The sequence below is a fragment of the Harmonia axyridis genome, chromosome 6, assembly GCF_914767665.1.
Source record: "Harmonia axyridis chromosome 6, icHarAxyr1.1, whole genome shotgun sequence".
In the NCBI taxonomy this organism is placed as follows: Eukaryota; Metazoa; Arthropoda; class Insecta; order Coleoptera; family Coccinellidae; genus Harmonia; species Harmonia axyridis.
This window is the reverse complement of record NC_059506.1, coordinates 30958233-30983855: the sequence shown is the minus strand read 5'-3', so window position 1 is coordinate 30983855 and position 25623 is coordinate 30958233. Positions and strand designations below refer to the sequence as shown.

Genomic DNA, 25623 nt, shown 5'->3' with positions numbered 1-25623 from the left:
GCCAAACCTGAACAATCAACTGGACAAGCAGATACCATTGTAAAACGTACCCAACCATCTGAGTTAATAACGGAAACTTAACACAGTATACTCTATTTGTGATGATTACAATTCTTTATTACATCGAATCCTGTTATGTACATCAGACTTAATTTAAGGAGTTACAATGTTTTGTTACAATTTGTGGTAGTTCTAGTGGCAAAGCACTGCCGCAGTCTTCTACCATTTTTAATATTCATTTTTTTCGGAAGATAAAGCAGTCTAGGCGCAGAAGGTATCAAATGAAGATATGCATAAATATTATGGCTTGTTAATCGAAAAAGTTCGATAGAACTGAAAATTTATCATGAATATTGAGATATTTGTAGTTTTATATTGAAGTCACGACTGGAATTGAGGAGTATAGAAGTGGTTAGGCTGATAGAAGTCTGTTTTTCATACTTACACTGGCACAAATAAAAAAAAATAACTGTTATTGCTATTTCTTCGAAATTGATTTTATTATTGTGAAGTACGTACCTATATTCAGCCGAAATGATAATGAGTATTGGCCTTCTAGGAGTTGGGATTTGATACCGTTGGACAATCTTTGGAATTGGGTAAACTAAATATTTATTGTAACTTCATCTGGGACAGTTTGCCAGCTGGAGAGTAACTCGAAATGGAAAGGAAATCCAGAAATTGGACATACTAAAAGTAATTGTATGAACAATGAACCAATCTTGCCTCATAAAAATGCTGTCACTTTACGAGATACACGGTATCAAAAGTTTTTTTTTACAAAAATTGAAGAATTGCTATGAATAGAATAATTTTGCCAGTATAAACATGGAAATTCTTTGGAAAAGAAAACGCAATATGAAACTTATTTCAAAGCAGATCATAAAGGACGCCAGGTGTAGTTGAACAAAGTATATATTCTTTTCATCTGTAAAGAAATTGAATAAAGCTGAATAAAAACTTAAAGTACAGACTTTTTTGTAAGAAAATGTATTCCTTATCAGAATATGGTAATTTCTGCATCTTAAAATACCAAGTCGGTCCAGACTGATTTTATTTTTTCAAAACAAGTACGCTGTTGACAAATAATTTCTTGTGATGTTATAAATTACTTCTTCTCAATCTTTATATATCGTCGAATCTCGTAAACTAGTAACATTTGTACAAAGGAAGCTCATCGTCATATAATAACGTGTAGTACCTCCAGTTTCTGGATTTCCCTTTCTTTTTGAATCACCCTGTGAAACTGAAATTTTTGTTACTTGAATTTTGAAAATATTAAACCACGAAAATATTATTTTATGGGTCATGAACTATTTTGACATTCATGTGATAAAACACATAATAACATAAATTAAAGAAAAGAGCCAAAAACCGGATAATATGATTGATAATTGAATGGCTATCAAAAATAATTTAAAAGAGAGTAGAATTCCTATGATATACTGATTTAATTAATGGATTTTTCAGTATCTTATACATTATAATGATTGTAAGAAACTAAGAATTAAATGAAGTAGCAACAATTATCAGCCCAACCATACTCAAATAAAAGTGTAAAGAGTTCGACAAGAAAATTTCGATCGAAATAAGTTGGCGGCGTCTATTTCGACGTATCTAATCAATTGTCCTCCTTGTTTTCTTCTTCTGGTGATAATTACACGTGTGTACAACTAAACTGTTCTTTGTCCTATAGCAACGGTTGCAAATTTTGCACCAGAACTCCTCAGTTTGCGCGTAGTGCAGATCTTTGATATGTCGTCTCAGAGTGATCTTGTTCCTCAGTACTTTACCGCAAATGGTGCAGACTTCCCCGTAGGTTTTTGAATCATCGAAACCAGCGTCACCTGGATATAGAGAAAATAATTAATTCAAGTTGACTGTGACAGTTACGTAACTAAAATAAAACCATAAAAAGCTCTAATAAACAGTCAACTAAAATGAATTATTTTCTCTATGGCACCAACGTCGTTTTCTGCGGAAATGTCGACAATTTCATCTACTAGGCACATAGAACATTGCAAATAATAATGGCAAATTACATCGAATAAGAGTTTTACCAATAACGATATAACGTGATAACAGTTAACGTTTCTGCTAAACTGTGATCGCATTGTTTGAAATAATCTATAGCTTCACCCAAACTGTTACATCAAAAGTGAACCGTTTTCTGTGATAGCTCACAGCGTTGCCAAATCTCTTTGGTTCATTGGAGCTACAATATTCATGGAAAATTAATATTTTAGCATGGAAAGATTTAAAACGGTTGATCATGAATATTTTCTGTTTAAGGTGATTGAATTATATCTTTCAACACGTACCTAGTATGTATAACGGTACAAAATGGCGAAAGCGCACGACAACAAAATGATTTATGGCAATCTAATTCAGACTAGGAACTTCCTAAGCATATACCCTTTTCAAAATTCAAAAAAAAAACGGTCTTTAAAGCTCATTACGTTATTGCACAGAATTAATTTGAGTTTTCTCAATAGTTTGAAAGACTTTAATTCCGATCGTTCTTATATATATTCTTATATTCTTGATTTCCTAAGAGAACTAGGTTATCTATTTATAAATTCTAAATTTACTAATTTTTTAATCATGTTATAAATATACAAAACCACCGATCAGTCAGTGGTACTATTCCTATTTTTCGGAAATTTAAAAAGCTATTAGCATGCAGCAGGCTAACATTTAGAAATTTGACGTTTAAAAATGTGTACCTTGATCAAGTTTCAAAAATTGTGAAAAATAACTAGAAGTGAACACTGAATTATTTTCAAAAGAGGTGAAGATCAAATGGGGAACAAAATGGCGAGTACACCGGTTCATATTACCTACTGTTAGAAATACCTACAGCTTCTTTTTTATTTTCTACATTTTTTGTTTCAAATGTGATTGAAATTTCAGGAATTTTCAGCAGTTATCGCAGTTTATTTGTAGGAATCTACAGTACTGAGGAACCATCTAATCAAATATTCTATAAGATATAAGTAAAGTGAAAGGAACGTAAGAGAATGAAAGTATCTGTAAGATGAAATTAAAAAACCACTCTGAGATTGGCAATCAACACTGAACTATATGTTCATTATCTACTACTTTAGTACTAAGTTTCTAACCTCTATTCATGTTTGCATGTTTTTCACTGCCTTACAATAATTTGAATAATTGAATCATAGTAACGATTGATTGAATAATGTGCTTGAGATAGGTATATATAGATACATATCAAATGTGAAATTTGACAAATAATTTTTGATCATTCAGCATTTATAGAGCTCCGAGCATTGCTTTTTACTTTGGCTTCCCCAAATCGAACATAACAATCGAAAACTAAATGAGACAGCACAAACAGACCAGTAACAATTAAAAACAAAACACATATTGTTAAACGACATTCCAACATAACATATATTAGTTAAAACCACAGAAAATGATCGCTCCCACCTTAATTGCGTTATAACAGTTAAGATGGAAGTTAGGATCAAACATGCCTGTTCAAAGTGCACTCGAAAACATCTATTGGAAATCTATACAGGTGATTTTGAACAAACATATTCAGTCGGAACTGGTTTCATCCATGTAAAACTCAAGGTAGAATGAATGGACAGAATTGCGTGAGTTGTTACATAACCAAACCAGCTTGATATAGGTGCAAAACGTACAAACTGAATTTTTGGTGGGATGCAATTATATTCAGTTTGTAAATTTTGAGAGTTATCAGTAGATAATGTATTCTTACCTTGAGACGTACCGGCAAGTGTGTCATTTCCTGTTAATGATGCATTCAAACCTGCAATGAAAGTCGTTTTTTGAACCAACCGTGAGTTTTTTAGGAGGCTACAATGAAAAAATGGAATAATTTCTTACTCTACTGAGCATATTATGAATAGGCCAGAAATAACACGATTTGAGTGCATAGAGGAAATTTATGGACCTAGAATAAACCCATGCGAACACCCATGTAGTATAGTTCTGAAAAAATGTAGGTGTTCTATTCGATTACCATATTCATAGTGATTCAAACTCATTTAATTTTTTTTACAATGTATTTTCCAATATTCTACCGGAAAATTGTATTATATGGATGCTGATCATTACCTAGGGGATACATCTATGAAGCATACTGTTGGTAATAAATATCAGTGGTTTAGCTTGATAGAAATGCAATTCCATCAGTTATAAAACATAAGGAGAAGAGAAAGTCGATCAAGAAGCATTATATTTTTGTCCACAAAATTTGACAAACGCTCATCTTATATTGTAGATTCTTAAAATTTAAAAGGAGTATAAATTGAAAAAAATTGTCCTTTCATTATTATAAACAATACGGCCACTATCATAAAATTTCTTCAGTCATTTTCAACAAATCTACTCAATGATGAGAAAGATAATCGGCCCGAGAATGGTTCCCTCCGGTACACCAACGAGGATGTGTTTCGAGCTATCAGAGATTTTCAAGTCAATGGTAACAGGGCTATATAAAAATTGACAATTATCTTGTTCACATAGTTAAAACGAAGAGCGTCCAGAAGGAAGATTGTTGGCCTTATGTTAGATATCTGCGGCACACCAATGATGGACGAGTTTTGGATCAAATATCCCAAGATTTCAATGGATATTTTTATTTATACGATGAATGATATGACTGTATAATAGACTAACGTCAGGAATAGAATTGGCTCTAGAATAGACCCCTGCGGCATCCTAACGTGTATGAGTTGGTATAGTCCAAGGTGTCAATTGAGATTTTAATTTCTGGGTCGACTGGACCATGAAGAATTAAATAATGATTTCGTTTGAACAGTGGAAATACCATACTCTTAAATAGACTTATATCGCCACGAAGAGAAATAACCCAAGGATATATTTCTGCGACACACCAACTTTTTGAGCCAATTTCGCTCAAAAAATATATTTCATGATGATCGTTGAATTCTTTATAGAACGATCATTTTGTTTATACAGTCGGAATAACAATTACAGTGATAAGGAGAGAATTCTCCCAAGGATACATCCCTGCGACATACCAACGTGGACGCCTTTTGAGCTAACCCAAGTACATCGCTCAAACAATATATATTTCCCCTCGCCATAAAAAACTCCACGACGATCTCGTTTACAAAGATAAAATACCCCGAGTGTATGATAGATAAGCAGCGTTAATGATATAATTGACCCAAGTATAGATCCCTGCGGCACACCAATGTGGACGACGTTTAAGCTAAAGTATCAATATATTTTCTCCTTTCACCATTAAGAACTCAACGATGATACCCGAGTTTAACAGCTTTTAGAAGACAATCGACCCAAGAAAAGACCTTTGTGTGGCGCCCTAGCAGGGACAATGTCTAAGCCAACACATCAAGCCAACGTGGACGACGTTTAAGCTAACGTATCAATATATTTTCTCCTTTTATCATTAAGAACTCAACGATGATACCCGAGCTTAACAGCTTTAAGAAAACAATCGACCTAAGGAAAGACCTTTGTATGGCGCCCTAGCAGGGACAACTTTTAAGCCAACGCATCGACAAGGTTTCAATGTACTATGAAGCAAATAATACTCACCTCCAAGACCAGAAGGCTCCGCCGCCAAGGCGGCCATCGTAAAATTGAACCCGCTGGTAGCCGTGGCGAAGAGCTTGCTCTCCGACGGCGTCAGGTAAGGCGGACCGCCAATGGGACTGTCGTGGTCCTCGTGGTCGCCCGCCGAGCTTCCCGAGTGCGGTCCCTGAGGTAGATTCGTAGGCCCGTTGTCGTTCGGCGTGGCCGTATCCCCTGAGTCGTTACTGTTATCGTCCTGGTTATTTGTACTACATAGGAGTTCCATTGGTTCGGATTTGACGACGCCATCGTTGCACCTGCTGGCGGCGGCGCCGGACGGGCTGATCGGGGAGATGTCCCTGTCGGTGCTGCTGATGCCGTTGCCCTCGAAGTCCCGGTGCAGCGAGCTGAGGTTGAGGTTGAGCGCGTTGTTCTTCATCGCGCTCGGCGAGAAGTCTGCCGGTTGGGTCTGGGGAGGTTGCTGCGTGTGCTGGGACAGGTTGAGCTCGTTATTGTTGTTATTGCCGATGATGTGGTCGGGTCTGGGGCGCTTGTGGTCGTTCTCGGGGTCCATGGATATCCGCCTCTCTCTCCGGTGTTGCATGGCGGCGCGTCTTAGGAGCTGATTGACGGTAGCGCCGTGTGGTGGTGATGATGGGGAGGTGAAGAGCGATTCGGATACTAACTTGTCGGTGTAGTTGGGCGTTGGGTGGCTGTTGGATACGGGCGGCGTTTGGGGGTAGCGGACCAGGCTTTGGACCTGAGCCAGCTGAAAGAGATAATGATAAGGTGGTTTTATACACGATACAAAACGTAACAACACTAAATTAAGATGGACTTAAAGTTCAAATAAAATAATGAGCCCGAGAATAGAACCCTGTAGCACACCAATATGTATTGTGTGATTTAACGGAGACTCAAATGTTTCGAAAGTAAGATATATGAGACAAAATATCGTACTGTGAGTCCTAATTTCATCGAATTCAATTCAGTGCGAGCTGGAATGAATGATTTGCAATGTTATATGAAGTTTCTTCTATGACTGTATCAATAAGATGGTAAAGTTCAAAGTCTGGCAATGAAAACCATCGATACGAATTGATAATCCCGTTCACAAAGTCAAAACTAACTGGGTGTTGGATTAAAAGCGCCAAGAAGAGGATCAGTCCGGATATAGAACCTTGCAACACACCGCTGTTATTGTAAGATTTGAAACTTTCAATTACAAGGACGAAACGAAGATGAAATTGGTTGGATTGTTTAATAAAGATCTGAAATTCTGGGGTTTCTCTAAGTTCTTGTCGGTTTTTCACCTTATGTTTCGTCAATAAATGTGGTCAGGTATCTTCAATGCTTTCTAGGGTGAAGATTGTAACTTGCCACTTGAATTCTCCGAATCAGATGGAGATAATAAATAATATTAATTCTTATTGATCACACTACGGAGATGAGAAATATTAACAAATGTAAAACAATTCGACACCTTTGGTTAAATAGATTTGTCTTTTAGGCTCTGGATCTGTCAGCTGGAATAGAGGAAATTGAAGGTTTTTGGGTTTTTTTTTATCTTAATTTTAGCATAGATATTTCAATTTGAAGTTTTCATCTGTGATGTGCTTATTTTGAATGCAAATCTACAGGGTGATATTTTGTCTGGGACAGTGCCTGCTTCTTCTATCCAGAACTTTTTTTTGGTGGACCACTGTGAAAAAGAACTTACTACATTTTCAGTTTCTTGTCGTAACCGCTACCGATTTAGAGAAAAAAAAATCAAACAATTCTCTAGTAAACCTCAGGAAAATTCAAATTATTATAAAGATCGAGTTAGTAATCTGTGAATTGTGATGAATGAATTAATCATAAGTTTTGGAGAAAAACATTTCAAGAGAAAACGCTAAAGTTAATTTTTGTCTACAGCGTTTTTGGAGCCCTGGTGCATCTTCAGAATATTTTTGAAAATTTACTAGAAATAATCAAGGATTCACCTGTTCGCGGTCCTCTCCGTGTTTTTGAGTGAGGCCACTGACCCTAAGGACTTCGGCCGTTTTGAGGAAGGACGACAGGGAGCGCTGATGCACATTAACCTCTCCATGGTAGATGAATTCGACGAGGGCGTGCAGATCGGTCCAGGCGACATCTTGCAGGACTATCACAGGGTGCTTGCAGGGCGTTGACTGGAAATCAAAGAATTTTTTTAATTTCAAACTGGAGGAAACAAATTTTTATTTTCTGGACACTCGAGTAAATAGATTCAACTTCGTCAATTCAAGTTTCATTCGAAACGAAGTAAATGAATACAATATTACATTAATAATACCAATTTTCAATAAATGAGCAACTTTTCAATTCAATATTTCACCCTTATCTAGTATTTTGGATAATTAATCGATAAGCTGAATAAAGATAGATACAATTTGAAGAAGTTTTTTTGTATTATATTCTTAAATGAGTGGTATTAAGAAGAAGTTTGTTTTATTTTAAATATCTCGAAATTACTTCTTTCCAGTGGCCTGCTTTCAAGAACAGGGCTGGCCTAGAGGGGGTCGTATTTTTTTTTGAGGGGGCCAAAGTAAATCGGAATTATAGTTCTGCTAATCTTGTAATTATTTTAGCTTTAGTATGTCAAATTTTAGAAGAGCCAGCAAAATTTTAGGGGTCCCGGACCCCCCTTGGTAATTCTAACGTCGTCACTGCTCCTTTCATTGAAAATAATTCATTTTTTCTAATCTTGACACTTTTCAAAATTTATACTTTGTGTAACTAGTTACGAAATAATTGTAGATAACGCATTTACATCTTCGAATTGAAAAACTAATGCCATATTCACGAAAAGAAAAACGATTATTATTTTATTTCTTTTCTTTCGACAAATAAAATGTGGAAACATGCCACTAAACAATACTTGCCATAGTAACGAATCATCTAACAAATGGATATCTTCGAATTTTGGACAATTTAAAATGAACCTACGAGGGAGGATCGCAGAAAGGTTTTAGTAGATAATTTTAATTTGAATTCGAATAGTCACATCCTATTTAAAATTTAAAAAAAAATTTCTGTGAAAAAAAATAAATACAATGGTTTATTAGTATATCAGAATTTTGCAATAATTTGAATATTTTTTTATCTCGAAATTCAAATCGTTGAAATACAAGATTCAGAAAAAACTAAATATTCAAAAAGGGGGCAAACAATGATATGAAATATTGTTTGTTTATTGGATAATTCTTGATAGTTTTTACAAAGTAAGAAACTAGGATTATTCAATAGAAGGTTATCAACCTAATTGATGGCCTTAGTTATTGCGAAAAAAAAATTATTATGTAAAAAATCAGAGCCAAAATCTGTAACGAACAGTAAACGATGATAAAAATGTACGAATTTACTGTTGCGAAAATGCACATTTGTTATCGTTATCCACAAACACAGACATTCTATCTAAATAGGACATTCAAGATTCCCTTTATACTGGTCCGAATGAACATCAAGCGTAGATTAGATAAAAAAATTCTATAAGAGAATTTCGTTCGGGCGATTAGCGCTTTATCTAGCAGCATTTTATTTTGTTATCGTGAATTCGCGAGAGCCTATGCCAATAGAGACTGTGCCACAGACAATCCTTTCATAGACTTCTGAACTATTTTGGCTCATTTGAAATTTGACCACGAGAATTAGATAATGGAGTGATGAACCTTGAATGATGAACATGTTTGTTTTATACGCAAAATCGAGCTATGAATAGCGCTTTTTTCATTGGAGCTAATGGATAGTTAGGAAGATAATCCACGCTCAATTATAACATTACAACAGAATGAGCTATTGCTCTTTCTATGTCCATTGATTGTATTCTGGTGTTTAAGTCTTTACAATAGCGCAGCCAAAGGGGGCTGCAGCCCCCTCCCTCCAAAGATTTTCTCCATTGTTCGTTTCCAGACATTAATGAGACTTATTTCTGAACATGAAGGTCAATGAGTGATATATTTTTTGTTCATTCATTCTTCGTTTCATTAATGAATATTATCTTCCTAGTGGTATGTTTTCTTTCACTTTTATATATTTTTTTTACTCTCTTGAATTTTGAATTAGGTACAAGGTTAGGGCCATTGAAATCAAATTTGGACTGAGCTAACGTTCCGTTTATATATTTATATTTTACCTAGACTACAGAGAAAACAAACACAAAATGAGTTGAAGTAAAAACATATAAAAGGTAACAAAGTCGAAGTCGAAATATTTGCTTACCAAGTTCATTTAATCGAATAAAGATGATTTGATTGGGTGGAGAGAATATTGGAAATTAACAGTAAATGAATAAAATCTAAGAGAAAATGATATACACATCAAAGAGTTTATTATTAATTTATTATTGCAATCACTGTCACAATGAACTGTTGAATTGGAAATATTTTTTCATACAGATTTCAAGTGTGAACATATGATGTTACTTCAACTTATACCTATTCTCTTTGTTTTCTATGTAGCCTTGATGAAGTCTAAATATTTAGAGGAAACGTTGGTTTAGTTCAAATTAGTCGTAAGATTTCAAAAGTCCTAATCCTGTAATTTGAACTTCAACATGTCTACTTGAAGACATAAAAACACCGAATCTATTTCCTACTATTTTGAAAAGCCTACGAATAGGAAATTTTCAGTGTAGATTCAGATCTCAAATGTCATTAAGAGGGATTACTACCACGTGGGTTTTCGCGAATCAGTCAAACTTTGGTACCCATTCATTTCCCCTCTGGTGCTCCTGCGATGACCAAACTTTGTACGGTGTACGAAGTTGTACATTCCCTTCATCTTCTTTCTTTTTTCGAAGCGAATAAGTAGAGGGCAGCACTATACGACGACTATCATGAAATAATAGATTTACCTTTTTTGTAACGGTTTTTGGTCGGTGTTTTTTTCACGAATATTATGAAAATATAGTACAGTGCTTTGTAAAAAGTACATATCAACAATTTTTTTTCGAAAAACGAAAATTTACCAAAATTTTCTCTTTTATTTTTCATTTGCAATTCGAAAATATAAATTTTCTTCCATGTAGATTATTGTTTCAGGAAATGATGTGAAAACCTCATAAAAATCGGTGATTTGTAAGAAGAAATATCTTTAATTTTGTTTTGAACTGTGCAGTCACCTCGTGGTGTTTCTTCTCAATGGATAAACTCTGATTAGGGGTTCCGTAAATATGGCTGTCCGAAATAATGTTTCCCTTATAATTTGAGAGGAATATTGAAAAAAAACTTAAAATTTTGTTTCGCCAACGACTGCTGTTGGCATCTTCAGAGAAGTATACGTTATAGATTGTAACATGACTTTGGAATACCCACTGCGTACAATTTTTTCAGATAGGCGAATATTCAAATGTCGAAATCTAAAAGACAGAGGTCATTGTCGAGTTCGTTTTTAATCGCAACCGAGAGTTTGAAGAAATGCAAATATTTTTTTAGGATTTAATCGAGGTGTATATGGGAAAGTTTATCTCCTATTCAGCTGCAACTTGATAACTTATCGCCTTCCATGGAATCTTTTCGAGAAAGAAACGAGAAATATAATATTTTTTCAATTCACGGAATATTATTTTTATAGGAGCACTTCAATCTGAAGGTCTGTCAATCATAATCTAATGAATATAATATGTGAACATTTACTAGTAAGTCAATATTTGACTTACTGCAGGACGAGGTGGGAAACTGATATTTCGAGTAATAGATTGTATTGGATGGATTGTGGTATTTTTGGTGGTTCATATCGATTTTTAATGCAGGAATGATATCGATAGAAGTATTCTATTTCGTAAATTTGAAAGAATGACTAACTATATGTACCAAGTGCTTCCTCTACACCTTACACCAAGCGTTTTGTATCGATTGTCCCAAATTCGTTGTCTAGTGAAGGAATCTCAGAATCCCTTAGAGCTAGAAAAAAGAATGGCTTCCTGTAGGAGAAGCTTATTGGCTACCTTCATCGTTCAATGGAGGATTAAAATTTTAATGCGGCATTAAATTTTAATAAACGTTCCTGCCACTGGGTCTATGTGTTCTTACTGGTTAGGCCCAGAACTTATTGAACTAAGTGTTACACAACTCAAAGAAGTCAAACTATACAGAAGTTGCTATTAGTAACTTTAGGGAATATTCGAAAAATTTTCCAATTGAAAATCTTGTACTGTAGTTGTAAGGCTTAGTACCTATCATGATTTGGAGAATTTAGTCGGGAGGGACAATTCTGGGGGCCAGTTTCAGAATGAAACGAATCATTACTCCTTACTTCAAATTTTATAATAATAATAATAATAATAAAGTTTATTTGCTTTCAACACAACCTAATATAATATTCTACTTATTATTATCGTATCAATATATTAGGCCAATTGAAAAGTCCCCGGTCTGATGCACAGATGGCGGTGCTAGTATTGAATCCATATGATTTTTAGGTAATACCACACTTCAAACGATACGTTTCAAAATTTGACAGCAATCTGACCATTAGTTTGTGAGATATTGCGTTCTGAGTGTAGCTACTTTTGTTATTTGGATGGAACAAAATAATTTTGTGTGCTGATAAAATATTGCTTTTTGAAGGGGAAAAATACAGTTGAAGCAAAATCTTGGCTTGATGAGGAGTTTCCGGGGTCTGCATCAGAAGAATCAACTATCATTGATTGTTATGCTTAGTTTAAACGTGATGAAATGAGCACCGAAGACGGCGAACGCATTGGACGCCCAAAGGAGGCTGTCACCGACGAAAAAATCAAAAAAGTTCCCAAAATAATTTTTAATGACTGTAAAGTGGAGTTGATCCAGATAACAGACAATTTGAAGATATCATCTGAACGTGTACATCATATCATTCACGAATATTTGTACATGAAAAAGCTGTGTGCAAAATGAGTGCCGCGCGAGCTCCCAATCGATCAAAAGCAACAACGTGTTAAAATATTGAGAAGAATTTGAAGCTGTTTAAGTGCAATAAACCTGAATTTTTGCAAATTTTGTGAAAATGGATGAAATATGGCTCCATCATTCCACTCCGGAACCCAATCGACAGTCAGTTGAGTGGACTGCACTCAATGAACCGAATCCAAAGCAAGGAAAACACAACAGTCAGCTGGCAAGGTTATGGCATCAGTATTCTGGGATGCGCAAGGTATAATATTCATTGATAACCTCCAAAAGGGCCAGACAATCAACAGCGCTATATAGCGTTATTGGATCGTTTAAAGGATGAAATCGTTAAAAAACGGCCCCATTTGAAGAAAAAAAAGGTGCTATTTCATCAAGACAATGCGCCGTCTCACAAATCAATGAAAACAATAGCAAAATTGCATGAATTGGGCTTCGAATTGCCTCTGCATCCACCGTATTCGCCAGATCTGGCCTCCACCGAATTTTTCCTGTTGTCAGAACTCAAAAGAATGCTCGCTGGAAAGAGATTTAGCGCCAATGAAGAAGTAATCGCCGAAACTGAGGCCTATTTTCAAGCAAAAGACAAATCGTACTACAAAAATAGTATAGAAAAGTAGGAAGATCGCTATAATCAATCTATCGCCCTCGAAGGCAACTATGTTGAATAATAAAATCGAATTTTGCCGACAAAAATGTGTTTTACTATGGTAGGCCGGGGACTTTTCAATTGTCCTGTTAATGTCCCGAAAGTTATACCGAATTCCCGGCCCACATGACCAAAGGCGATTTCATCGAACGCACCTAGGGAGTGATGTCAGCCCGAACGACACTTAATCAACTCCCGATGCATTTATATTTATTCAGACCATCGTCGAGTGTTTGTTTTTCGTTTGATATTATTATTTGAGGCGGCCGTGCAGCAACCCAGCCCGACCATCAATTGTTTTCGCACACATACGCCGCGAAAATAAAAATGAGGCGTTGCATTACGTTCGAGGGGGGCCGAGAGGGGGGTCTTGGGACCGATGCAAATAACAACCGAGTGTGCACGGACGTATCCTTGGACCGGACAGGGGGTCAACACACTTTCGGCAGTAAATTTGGAGGTTTCTATGTTGATGATCTCACGCTGCACTTTGAGCGCGAGAATGGTCTTCGAATAGATGCCAAAAACTTTGCGATGTGCATTCTGATATCGACCCACCTCCCTTGGATACATTCCAGAGAAATTGGAGAATCATTGCGGGCTGCTATCGCTTACTTTGTCGTTGATAGTTTCTCCTATGGTGGGCTTTGACGTTTATATATTCTGTTATTTTTATAGCGTTTATATTGGTATGGTTTCTCATTTTGACAAATAAAGAGAGTCTCTTCAAAAATCATTAACGATTTGAAAATATACTCACTGTTAAAATTATTTATTTATTATTAATTATTTTTTTTTAAATTGTGGATTGATTCCTCAAGAATATAACTCAGATCAGATTCCCTCCTCATTTACTTACTTTTTGTTATATACAGGGCTAAAAAGTTAGGTTTTATTCAGAATTACATGCGGAGTGATTCTTTGACAGACGAGAATGTTTGAGAGTACTCTGACGTTGCCTCAATTTTTCTGAACATTTATTTTTTTATTTTTTGCGATACCTTGATTTTGAGAGGAATTACTGCACTTAATATGGTACCTACCGTTGTTGAACAATTGATTAATGTTTCGAATCGCAAAGTTAATTTCAATTGAAACTCCGAAAAAAAGTGTATATAAATTCAATGAAAAAATTCAGTGTATTGAGGATTTCAGTCATCATTTTTCAACCGATCAATAGAAATATTGATATATTTCATCATATCAATGAATTGTTTTCATTAAATCAAGAAACAACTTCCATTAAACTGATGAAATGTTCATTATTATAAAATTCAGTTCTATATTCGATCGATTGTACTTTGTATCAATATTGAAATTCTCGGAAATAGTTTATGTATCACATATGATTAACTAAGTTCATCTATTGAATGAAATGTTCATCGAAGCAATGAACACTCAACATCAATTTTATTAATCATGATATTGATTAACAGGTATTCATAATATCAACGAATAGAATAAAATTTCATTGTATTAATGAAATCAAATTGATGATTGCCATTTTTTTGAGTGTACTGAAACCATTTTCAAATTTAGATACCGTGATTACTAGAGAGAAGAAATGTTCAAAAAGATGAGCCAAGTATTCGTAAAAATGTTTATCTTTTCATTCTTTGTGTTCAATTCTGTATGTGACAAAAAGTGAAGGATGCTAGGATGCGTAATCGGGGAAATCAAGAATATCTAACAAAAAATAAAAATATTATTTAAGAACATTTCTTGTATGATTCTGTATTGAATAATGTCAAAACTAATTATTTATAAAACAAAGCATGTTTTTGGCATTAAATTGAGCTCTTGAAGAAATAATCTATACATATATCATTAGTGAATTCAAGTATTGAAATGTTTTTTTCCGTGATTTTGTTTTATGGAAAATAGTTTCATGTAACAATAAAAAAATTTACTGATGTATATTCAACTATTTTCCTAGCAAGAGATTTCTTCTTAATATGATGTATTATCATATATCTGAAGAAAATGATGTATTTCTTGGATATATGTAGTACATTTACCAAAAATCTTAGCCTTAAGATTTTGTGACTTCATATTTCATATTAGCATTCAGAATATAGCCATGAAATTTGCAGTTTTTTTTTAGACGATAACATAATTATTTAGGCTATAATTTTGCCAAATGACTAAAAATTTGCGAATTTTGAGGAGAAAATATACATTTTCCTGCAATATTTGTTTCTGAATTTACCAATGCTATTTATTTGAAGTGGTTTATCGGAATTTGCAGATTTATGATATTTTCGTCTTTTCACCATAGGAAGCAGTAAAATAATTGATAAATATGGTTGAAATTAATTAAGTTGAAAAAAGCATATTTAGGCGTCAAAAAAACTTACTCTTAATGAGAGTAATCATATCTCGAGATAGGTATTACATTCATGGCAAGAATTTCCTGAGATATGATGAAAAAACGAACATCTGTAATCGTCCTTGCAAAAAATATCAACAATAAGTAAACTTCAATGAATTTGGAATAATTGAAGTGTTTGATCTATGGAAAGAATGCCTCTTTTATGAGATTGAACAATTAAATAAAAACAAAAAACCCAATGAAAGGCTAAAACATATTTTAACTTGCATCATCGTAATTTTTTCCAAAGAAATAGTTATTATCTAACAAAATAAAAAAAGAAATTCATTCAGGGAGCTGAATTTTCCAACCAAAAATACGAGGAAGCGTTGTTTCCACCTACTGACCGATATCTGAATGAAAGCAACATTTTCCGTTTTCTTTTCCTTCTCGAAAAAGCACATATGCCCAGATAATTCTGAATGGTCTATTACCGACGAGATGGCGCTACAATACTAGAGGGAAAACTCAGCATCTCATCAACAGGTTATTTCCACAAAAAGGCGCCAAATTTGAAAATTATCAATTGCTATGTCCTTCTTTAATATCAGCAAATAGTCTTATTGAAGTGAAATAAAATTTGAATAATTTATAGGACATGATTAGAACTAGTTTCTTCGAAATTTGATTTTTTATCAAGTACAACAACCTGATAAATTATTATCGTGTACATGAATTTTTGGTAGAGTAATTGTTAGGAGAGATAAGTTGATAAATAATTAGGATTTTTTTTGTTTCACAAATACATCTAGATTTATAAGTTTTGTAGTTTGATTATGGGTGAAGGTCCTCAAATATTTTGGATATTATTGCTCATTTAGAGAATATAATGTAGTGTATCATGAGAATTGATGAAATTAAAATCAATTCAAGTAGCTGCCTCCTTGAAAACTAGCATTTTATTTTGCGTTTATTAAGTTCTTTGCTTTAGACAAATTAGGAATAGGAGTTTCCTTTTAATCTTTTCCAGTTTAGTAGTTTGTTTTGGCTTACCTTAAGTAATTCTCTGAAATATGGACTACAGGCTGACAAAACTACACGGTGTGCTTTCAAACTTTTTCCATCACAGGCCAGTGTAACATCTACAAAGTCCTCATCATCTCTGAGGTTTTCGAAAGCCGATGTTATACTGCTTTGGTAATTGTTCCAACGCAGACAGAAGTGCTGTGTATCTACCATTGTAGGAAATATTCACCTACAAACAAAGTTCAGATTTAAAATCGGTTTAAAAAACCATCAACAAACAGGTTACAAATAAACCAAAGACCGGCTTCTAGCGAAAACATCTCCAAAATACTAAATCGTACCTCGTGCTCGACAAATATATCAATTAAAATTGTTTATAACGAAGATTTTCGGTAAACAAGTGAGGTTAGGTGGCGGACATTCCGAAAATTCGCAATAGAAACGATCTATTCCAGAGTATATGCGAAAACAACTCACAACGAAATTAATAGAACACATCTTCGTAGATAACTTGCAGATTAATTGTTTATTACTTTGTGGAAACGAGAGAGATAAGTTCTATTTTTAAGGCGAAATGTAAACAAACTACAAACTACACATCGATACTCATTCAGCGGAGAAAAAAAAAATTACAGTTATTCACAATCGGAAATTCGAGAAATCGTAGATTTCTGCAGTGGCGAAATATCGGAGTGGCGTGGAAATTATGAAAAATATTCGATTGGATAGTGGAAGAATGGTGGGGGAGAACTGGAGTATGGACCTGCAAAAAATAGAACGCCTAGAAGGCTAGATGATGCGCCCAAGACAATGACGTTCCGTTCAAGACGTGTTCTGGACAGCAGGGTGGAAGGAATGAAGTAAAGGTAGGAGTTGATGCTGAATTTCGACGTTTGAAAAGCCGTTACTAAATGTAGAAAATTTGAATTTGAAAACTTGAAATTGAAAAAGAAGAAATTGTAAATTACCTGAGGGACATATGTTCAGTCATTTAGAGTCATGTCTGAAGAAATCCATAGTAAGAAGGCGTCAGATATTCCCCGGAAAAAATTGAGCGCACCACAAGTCCTGATCAGCCAGATTATTAAAAAAAAAAATAAACTGAGAGAGTCTCGAAGGCACAAGTTCCCGCCAAATACGAACAACAAGACGGCGTTGCGAACAAAACACAGGCACACAAGAAGAAAAGAAAACGTCAGATCATCACGAACATCGAGCGAATATTAAAAATTCAAACGCGCAAAAAAATGCCGGTGCCGCTTATTCTTTATTGGGACATGGCTATGAGACATCTGCTGTAATAAGCCGGCACTAAAAAATAGTGCGTGTGCCTCCTACCTACCCCTCTCTCCGCCGCGGATGAAAATGCGCAGAATAACGAGTACAGGCCCGCAATTAAAAATGTCAAAATAAAAAAATCGAACGGAGCTGAATTCGCGGGCTGGTCCTTCGCATCGGATAGATCCCTGGCGTTTGTTTATCGCTCTGGGTGACGTGTGTCGTCGGATTCGACGGGTTTCGTACGATTTTTGGCAGTTTTGATTGGCCGTTTATGATGAATTCCTCTCTCGCGAGAGAGGAAAGAGATCAAACTGCATCCCACATTTTAAAAGCGCGGCCATGGGCGGCTCGTGTGCTGCGAAGGGGTTGAAAAAGGGGAACGTCGGATCTCTCTCTCCCTTCCACTTTCCAATTACCTTTGTCTCCGGAACATTACTGACACGCATTGGTTCGTTTTGGAATATTCAACATGCACGTAGCGTTCTGTTCGAGTATTTTTTTTTTTTGCTGTATCGGATTCCAGGAATTTTTCGTGTCGTTATTTTGTTGATTAACTGGCCATATGTAGGTAGATAAGAGTTTTTTTCAACAGTATTATCTTCTTAATTCGGTTTTCTGGGAATGAAATTATAAATACGAATTAAAATTTTTTTTTTACATTTTGCAGGTTTTTCATGAAATTTCGGTGATACAGCCCTGCGAATAGGCTAGATGACAAATATTTAATGTATCCGGTCCATACTTGATGGAAATTCATTATTGAATAAAATGAAACAAAATAATTTTCACGAATATATTTTTGGTAATTAGGTTGTTTTATTCTATCAGACAAATTTTGGAATCCTTTTCTCTGATGTAGAAGTATGTATACTATTTCCGAAAGAAAAAATCTTTTTTCAATTGACTCATATTTCTTTTTTTATCTAATTTTAATCTAAAGACTCATTAGTGTCATGACGTGAAATTTAAGTAAACCTTCCCATAATCCTTCTTTGTGTATTTTGTGTATTGGTTAGTTTAATTGGAATTTTGAACATGCACATCGCGTTCTGTTCGAGTTTTTTTTTTTTGACTGTATCGGATTCCACGAATTTTTCGCATCGTTATTCTGTTGATTTACTGGCCATATGTAGGTAGATAAGAGTTTTTTTTTTAACAGTATTATCTTCTTAATTCGGTTTTCTGGGAATGAGAAATTATAAATACGAATTAAATTTTTTTTTTATATTTGAAGTTTTTTCAAGGAATTTCGGTGATACAGCCCTGCGAATAGGCTTGATGACAAATATTTAATGGATTCGGTCCATACTTGATGAAAATTCATTATTAAATAGAATAGAACAAAATAATTTCCACGAATATATTTTTGGTAATTTCGTTCATTTTATTTTATTTGACAAATTTTGAAATCCTTTTCTGTGATGTAGAAGTATGTATACTATTTCCTGAAGAAAAGATCTTTTTTCAATTGACTCATGTTTTAAGGGAAATAATGAATCTTTTTCTTTCTAATTTGAATCTAGAGACTCATTATTGTTATGACGTAAAATTTAAATAAACGTTCCCAAAATACTTCATTGTTTTTTTTTTGTATTGGTTCGTTTAATTGAAATATTCAACACGCACATAGCGTTCTGTTCGAGTTTTTTTTGCTGTATCGGATTCCACGAATATTTCGCATCGTTATTTTCTTAATAATTTGACCATATGTAGGTAGATAAGAATATTCTTCAGCTGTTTTATTTTCTCAATTCGTTTTTTTCGGAAAAAGAAATTATAAATACGAGTTATAATATTTTTTTTTTATTTTGCAGTTTTTCCAAGAAATTTCGGTGTTACAACCCTGTCAATAGGGTAGATGATAGATATTTAATATATCCGGTCCATTCTTGAAAGATATTGAATAATTATGCATAAGTTGCATTCAAGGCAAAAATTTATTGAGAAATAATGAAAAAATAAACTTCAGGAATCGTCCTCCCAAAAATATCAACAATGAAGGAAAATATAAAATTATCAATGAATTTTAATCTGGATAATCGGGAGCGGTGGAAAAATGTAAGAAAAGATGATTTATGAGAAATAATTCCTCTATGCGATTATAAATAAAACCAATTAAGTTCTGTGGGAATGAGAAATTATAAATCTTTTTTTCTAAATATAGTTTTTTTTTCAAAAAATATTGGTGATACAGCCCTGCGAATAAGATTGATAACAAATTCTGAAATCCCTTTTTTTTAATGTAGAAACACATGTATTTCCAAAAAAAAAACTCATTCATAAATAGGCTTCAACAAAACATTATACCTCAAGAAAAGTATTGAATTAATGGCAAAAATTTATTGGGAAATAATGATAAATTAACTTCTGGAATTGTCCTTGTAAAAAAATCAACAATAAAGGACAATATTCAATTATCAATGAATTTTAATCTTAGGAGTGGTAAAAAAATATTAAAAAGGATGATTTATAAAAAAATATATCTTTTATAAGATTGAATATTTTTGAAGTAAACTAAAAAATTTTTTTTACATGTCGAAGTTTTTCAAGAATTATTGCTGGTACGTCTCTGCAAATAAGATAGATGATAAATTTTGAAATCCCCTTCTGTGACTAGGAATACGTATATACATACTGTAAGCAACAAAAAGTTTCCAATCTGTGAATCTGTGTGAATTTACAAAAAAATAAGTTTCCAATCTCCGAATCTGTGTGAATTTACAAAAAAATAAATCTAAGCTTTGAGTGATTTATCCATAAGAATTAATTATTTTGAAATTATTTCCCCCAAAATCTTATCTTATTCGATATGTTTATTTTCGAATAATTGACTTTTGCTTGGACACCCATACAATAAAATTATAGAAAAATGACGAATTGAATAATAATAATGATAATAATAAAGTTTATTTGCTTTCAAAAAACCTAATATAATACTCTATTGAATATTTCTAGTTATTTTTGAGTTTCTCAGATGGATAACTGGAAAGCTCAAAATTGAAATTGAGTATTGTAGAGAACAAATAAATATTATCAATAGTTACAAAAATGAGTTTTTATTTAGTATATCAAACGAATATTTCAAATTTTATTATCAAATGTTGAACACATACTATTGTTTAATTTCATGACAAATTTCTAGCCTTTCAAACAGTCACCATATTGAAATATAATGATAAAAATAACTATTATTGATAATAAAACACAAAGATCAATTTCAAAAAGGTACAATCTTCAGAATTGAATAAAAAAGTGTAGTGTAGGTATCATTGAATACTGGATATGTAATCATTGAAATATTTCACAACAAATATTGTTTCCTATCCTTCTTAACGAAAATGACCATTTTCAGTTAGAAGTAGAATTATATTTCTCAAGATATTTTCTCAGTTTTAGATGAAATATTTCGCAATTATTGGACATATTCAATACGCAAATCAGATTTTTTTCTGTCTGCTCTCCAAACTATATGACTAAATAGATGTTAATCCGTTTGAAAACACAATCTCGAACGATTATATTGAAAGTCATAAACAGAAATGGCAAATCTCTTGATAGTAAAATGATTTATCATTCCCGAGGACAATAGATAACATTCACCCGATTGATCCACCACAAGAGCACCTTACATTCGTAAAAACCGTGCAATAACAGCAGAACCGAATATCATTCCCATTTTTTTCGTTGTAAAATAACATTAAAAAAAAAATTACGCCAAAAGTTCCATCGAAAATAACCTTGATCTACGTAAATAGCACTGCTGGCCACATTATCACAATTGTTGACTGTTTAAGGGTTAGAGCTCAAAAATTTGCCAAAGTCCAAACAAATCCATATTAGGAAATTGAGCAATGGCACAGCCGTTCAAAATTTTGCCCAACCATATGATAAACCAGTGTTATAATAACCTAGGTCAATCCATAATGCTTTGGAAGATAAACAATTCTGTTCAGTTGGCATTGAATTTGACTTCAAAATCAGAGACGTCATACTATTAGGAGGATGCGATCTTAGCTGATGTTTGTTGAATCGAGTCTAATGCGATTGTCTGGAGTACAAGGGTTATTCAGAAAGTTTTATGGGCGAGGTTTAGTTGGAGCGGAATTGGCAACAGCCCAAGTAATGCCTTTGATATAGCATCCCATTTGTTTCTTCTATTCCATGAGTCATTTCGATGATTGCAGTATTCTGATTGTTACTTCCAAATATTCGAATTGCTTTCAGCTTGAAATGTCAACTTCAGTATTAGGAGTTCTATCTTGTCTATGTTATACTCATTTTTAAGTTAATTTCTTAATCGTTTCTTTAATTTTGAATAATACTCTTTCTTTTCTTAGATTTTAATATGCAGTTTCATTATTCATTTACATACTTTCCACCAGGAAATTTCTCTAGGTGAAAATTGTTGGGACAAGAACTTTGCCCTGAGTGATACCAGCAGGAATTCATCAAGCCAAGTAGATTGGAATTTTAACCAACTACTTGACTTGAAGATCAAGTTCGAGAAAAATTACATACTTGAGCTTGACTTGATTTGAGATATTTAATAGACTTGATATGAAGCTACTTGATATTACTTGAGCTTGATATGATGCACGGCATATATTTCTGCAATCTCATGCGCGCTTAGACTAAATAAAAGGGGATTCCTCGAGCGCCGAGAGACTGAAGCATTCGCCAGTGTGACTTTATTAGTAGTTTTTTCAAATTTCTATGAAATATATTGGTAGATTTTGGTAGTTTCAGAAATATCTTTCCAAACTTGACCAAAATGGCCAAGGATTTTTCATCAACGCCAGCATCTTCAGCTTCTGTTGAAAGACAATCTTCCAGAGCTGCTCTTATAGTTACAAAAACCTGCAATAGGTTAGGCGACAAATGTATAACATGCATCAGGTGTCTTAGATCTTGGATGGAAAATTATGAAATCAAACAAAGCCTGAAGGTTTCTCAATATTGAGAAACTTTAATTTTTATTTTATTATGATTTATAGTGATTTAATTTATGTTTCTTTTCGGTTCTTTTATACAATGAGTTCAATAAATAAAAGTGTTTTTTGAAAGGTTCCAACTCATTTCAAAATTTTTTCATTATTATTTTTTTTATTAATGTGACACTACACAATAAAATTGCTAAAAATCAAGTAGCTTGACATAATTCAAGTTCTTGATAAATAAATACTTGACTTGAGATTGAGAAACTAGCTTGAAAATCAAACCAAGCCGTGAATCCCTAATTGCAGTATTGATTGTTACCAAATATTTGAATTGCTTTCTAGTGTTATTATCCTCTTTTTAAGTTAATTCCTTAGTTTTTTCTTCAATTTTGAATAAAACTTATTTTCTGCCTTAGCTGTCAAGTTTTATTTAATTGTAATATAAAGTTATATTATTTATCTACTCCTATTGAATTATAAACTCATTATTCAACTGCTTTTGAACAATTAATGGTATCTATTAACAAACAGCGTGATTTATAATAACTCACTACTATAACTCACTATTATAAATCGGAAAATATGGATCTGTGCTTCTATACTTCTCTGCTTCTCTTCGATTGGCCGAAAGGGAACATTCCATTATTGTTATTGAGGGGAGGAATGTCCGAGGGAATGTCACTTTTGACGTTTTCAAATTAAGTTGATATCTAATTATTGTGAATGTTTTGCTGAAAACGATTAATTCAGATAGTGAAGATGAAATATTATAAAGGTATACATTTCCAAAAGACAAACAGCTAATGTTACCATACAGAATTAATTGCCCGAAAAAATATAAAGGAGTTTGAAAAAATTTTCAAGATTGGTGTAGCAGTAAGATCATTAAGTAATCGTTTACAGGGAATATTTTTTGGTATATTTTAATGCATTTTTATAGGCAATTATTAAGGTTTATCAATAAATTTCTATGTCTGTAAATTTCCATCTCTCTTGTACGGGATCGAGCACATTATGTTTATTTCCCGTTCCTTCTGTCTTTATTCTAAGTCTGTATTTTTTTCTTAGTATTTATTGATATAGTCGTAGATAAAGTATAGTATTCAACTTGCGGTAATGGTCATAACTCACTTGATGAATTACAGCACTCGCCTGCGGCTCGTGCTGCAAACATCATCTGCGTGAGTTATGACCTACATTACCGCTCGTTGAATAATATACTATTATCCACATACTGCCTAATAGAAAATTTCTCTAGGTGAAAATTTTGAAATTGTTGGGACAAGAACTGTACCCTGAGTCACACCAGCACTATTTCATGAATATACAGATTTATTATTATTATTATATACCTAAATAATGTGAGAATATTGCCTACTACATATCATCACTGCGTGTGTTGAAAATTAAAAGCATACTTGAGTCTTCTCCCTGAATATATTGGCCTCTGTTTATATGTTAATGAATATATATTCAACTTTCGAAGAGCTTGAGATATTGTAGCCTTGAATGGGTAACTTCGCTCTTTCGAAGCCTTTGTTCTTACAAAGCCTTGTTCTCTTGTACAGAATAGAAATTCAGATATCAAAAATTAATTGAATCCCCTGGTAAATGAGTACATTCCACTAGGATTGCAACTGGAAATTTCTCTCAACAGACAATTTTAATATGCTGTAATTCTAGGATAGTCCACATACAGGGAAATCCAGCATTACGTTTGTCGTGACTAGCCATGTGATTCAGAGAATTTAGGCATGTTTTGGTTTTATTTTATGGTAATTCCTAATGCATGATCAAAGGCATGAGTGAGAAAGTAGATTGTTTTGTGGTGTCTGCGAAAAGAATTCTAATATCTATGAATCTGAGTCTGAATCATTCGTGTCCATTGCATTTGGAATTCGAAACACTAGAGTTTCTTGTGAATTACTTGGAATGTAATGGGATTTGATTTTAGAATTGAATGAAATTGGAAATTTTGGAGTTGATTATTGTTTGAAATGATTGAGAATTACTGTTACACAATATTAACTCATTTTCTACCAAATTTTAGTGAATTAACTTTTTAAATTTCCGAGAAAAGCTCTGAAAGGCGGATAAACAATTTTTTTAATGGATTATCCATATAATTCCGTACTTAATATTTTAATATTCTAGTTATTTACAATTGTTCATCATAAAATATCCGAAAGAATTTTTACTGAAAGTTTTCAAGCAGGAAGAAGGAAAAATTTATACGTTTGTTGTATTTATTGAATTGATTTTATGTTGATTGGATTAAAAAATTTTTTCAGATCCTTGATGGCGCAACAAAAAACAACTGTTATGCTTGCTATTTTAAATTGTGGAAATTGAAAATAACAGTATATTTGTGTATTAATCAACAGATCAAATAAAGGGTTTTCCATTAAGATGTTTCATTTTGATATAGAAAAAAATGAGTGAATTTAAAGAGAAATCAATGGAAATTTATATCATTGTGAAGAAAAAGATATGCTATTAACAATGAATATCAGCCAAATGGCCACTATGGCAATGGTTGGAGCACCATGTCCTTTTCGTGGAATTTTCCATCACTAATTCGCTCTAATTTGCTGCTGTATGTCCTTGATAACTTCACGAATTCGATCTTTAAGGTCTTGAATCGATTGTGGAGGATTGGCATAGACTTAACCCTTTACGTGCCTCCGAAGAAAAAAGTTTAAAGATGCTAAATCACAAGATCTCGGTGGCCACTTGTTATCATCTCCCAATAGCACGACCAGGAAACTTTTCTTGCAAAATTGCGATTGTTTTGTTGCTTGTGTGGTACGTAGTGCCGTCTTGTTGAAAATAAACGTCGTTCACATCAATATTTTCCAATTGTAGTTTCCCAAGATCGACAAGGAATCTAAAAGCTGGATTTTCGTTAAGACTACGGGATATAGCAGCAATATTCTCAATTATTCTTGAGCGACGTAT

At 33.5% G+C, this 25623-nt stretch overlaps 1 protein-coding gene across 16 annotated transcripts in view; it reads right to left on the bottom strand.

Annotated features, from left to right (window-relative positions):
* The window catches only part of LOC123681736 (broad-complex core protein), a 112185-nt gene that overhangs the window by 11178 nt on the left and 75384 nt on the right, over positions 1-25623 (bottom strand). For 3 of the 16 annotated variants that reach the window (XM_045620000.1, XM_045619996.1, XM_045619994.1), the window contains 4 exons: positions 16475-16676; positions 7536-7724; positions 5575-6319; positions 3746-3796 (listed from right to left, as the gene is read on the bottom strand). In XM_045620000.1, the coding sequence (XP_045475956.1) occupies positions 3746-3796; positions 5575-6319; positions 7536-7724; positions 16475-16660 (1171 nt within the window). In that variant the 5' untranslated portion in view covers positions 16661-16676. Of the gene's footprint in view, positions 1-1083; positions 1848-3745; positions 3797-5574; positions 6320-7535; positions 7725-16474; positions 16677-16788; positions 16905-16924; positions 17093-17415; positions 17880-25623 lie in introns of those variants that run through there. The other 13 variants (XR_006747715.1, XM_045620003.1, XM_045619993.1 and 10 more) reach the window with 10 other exon arrangements.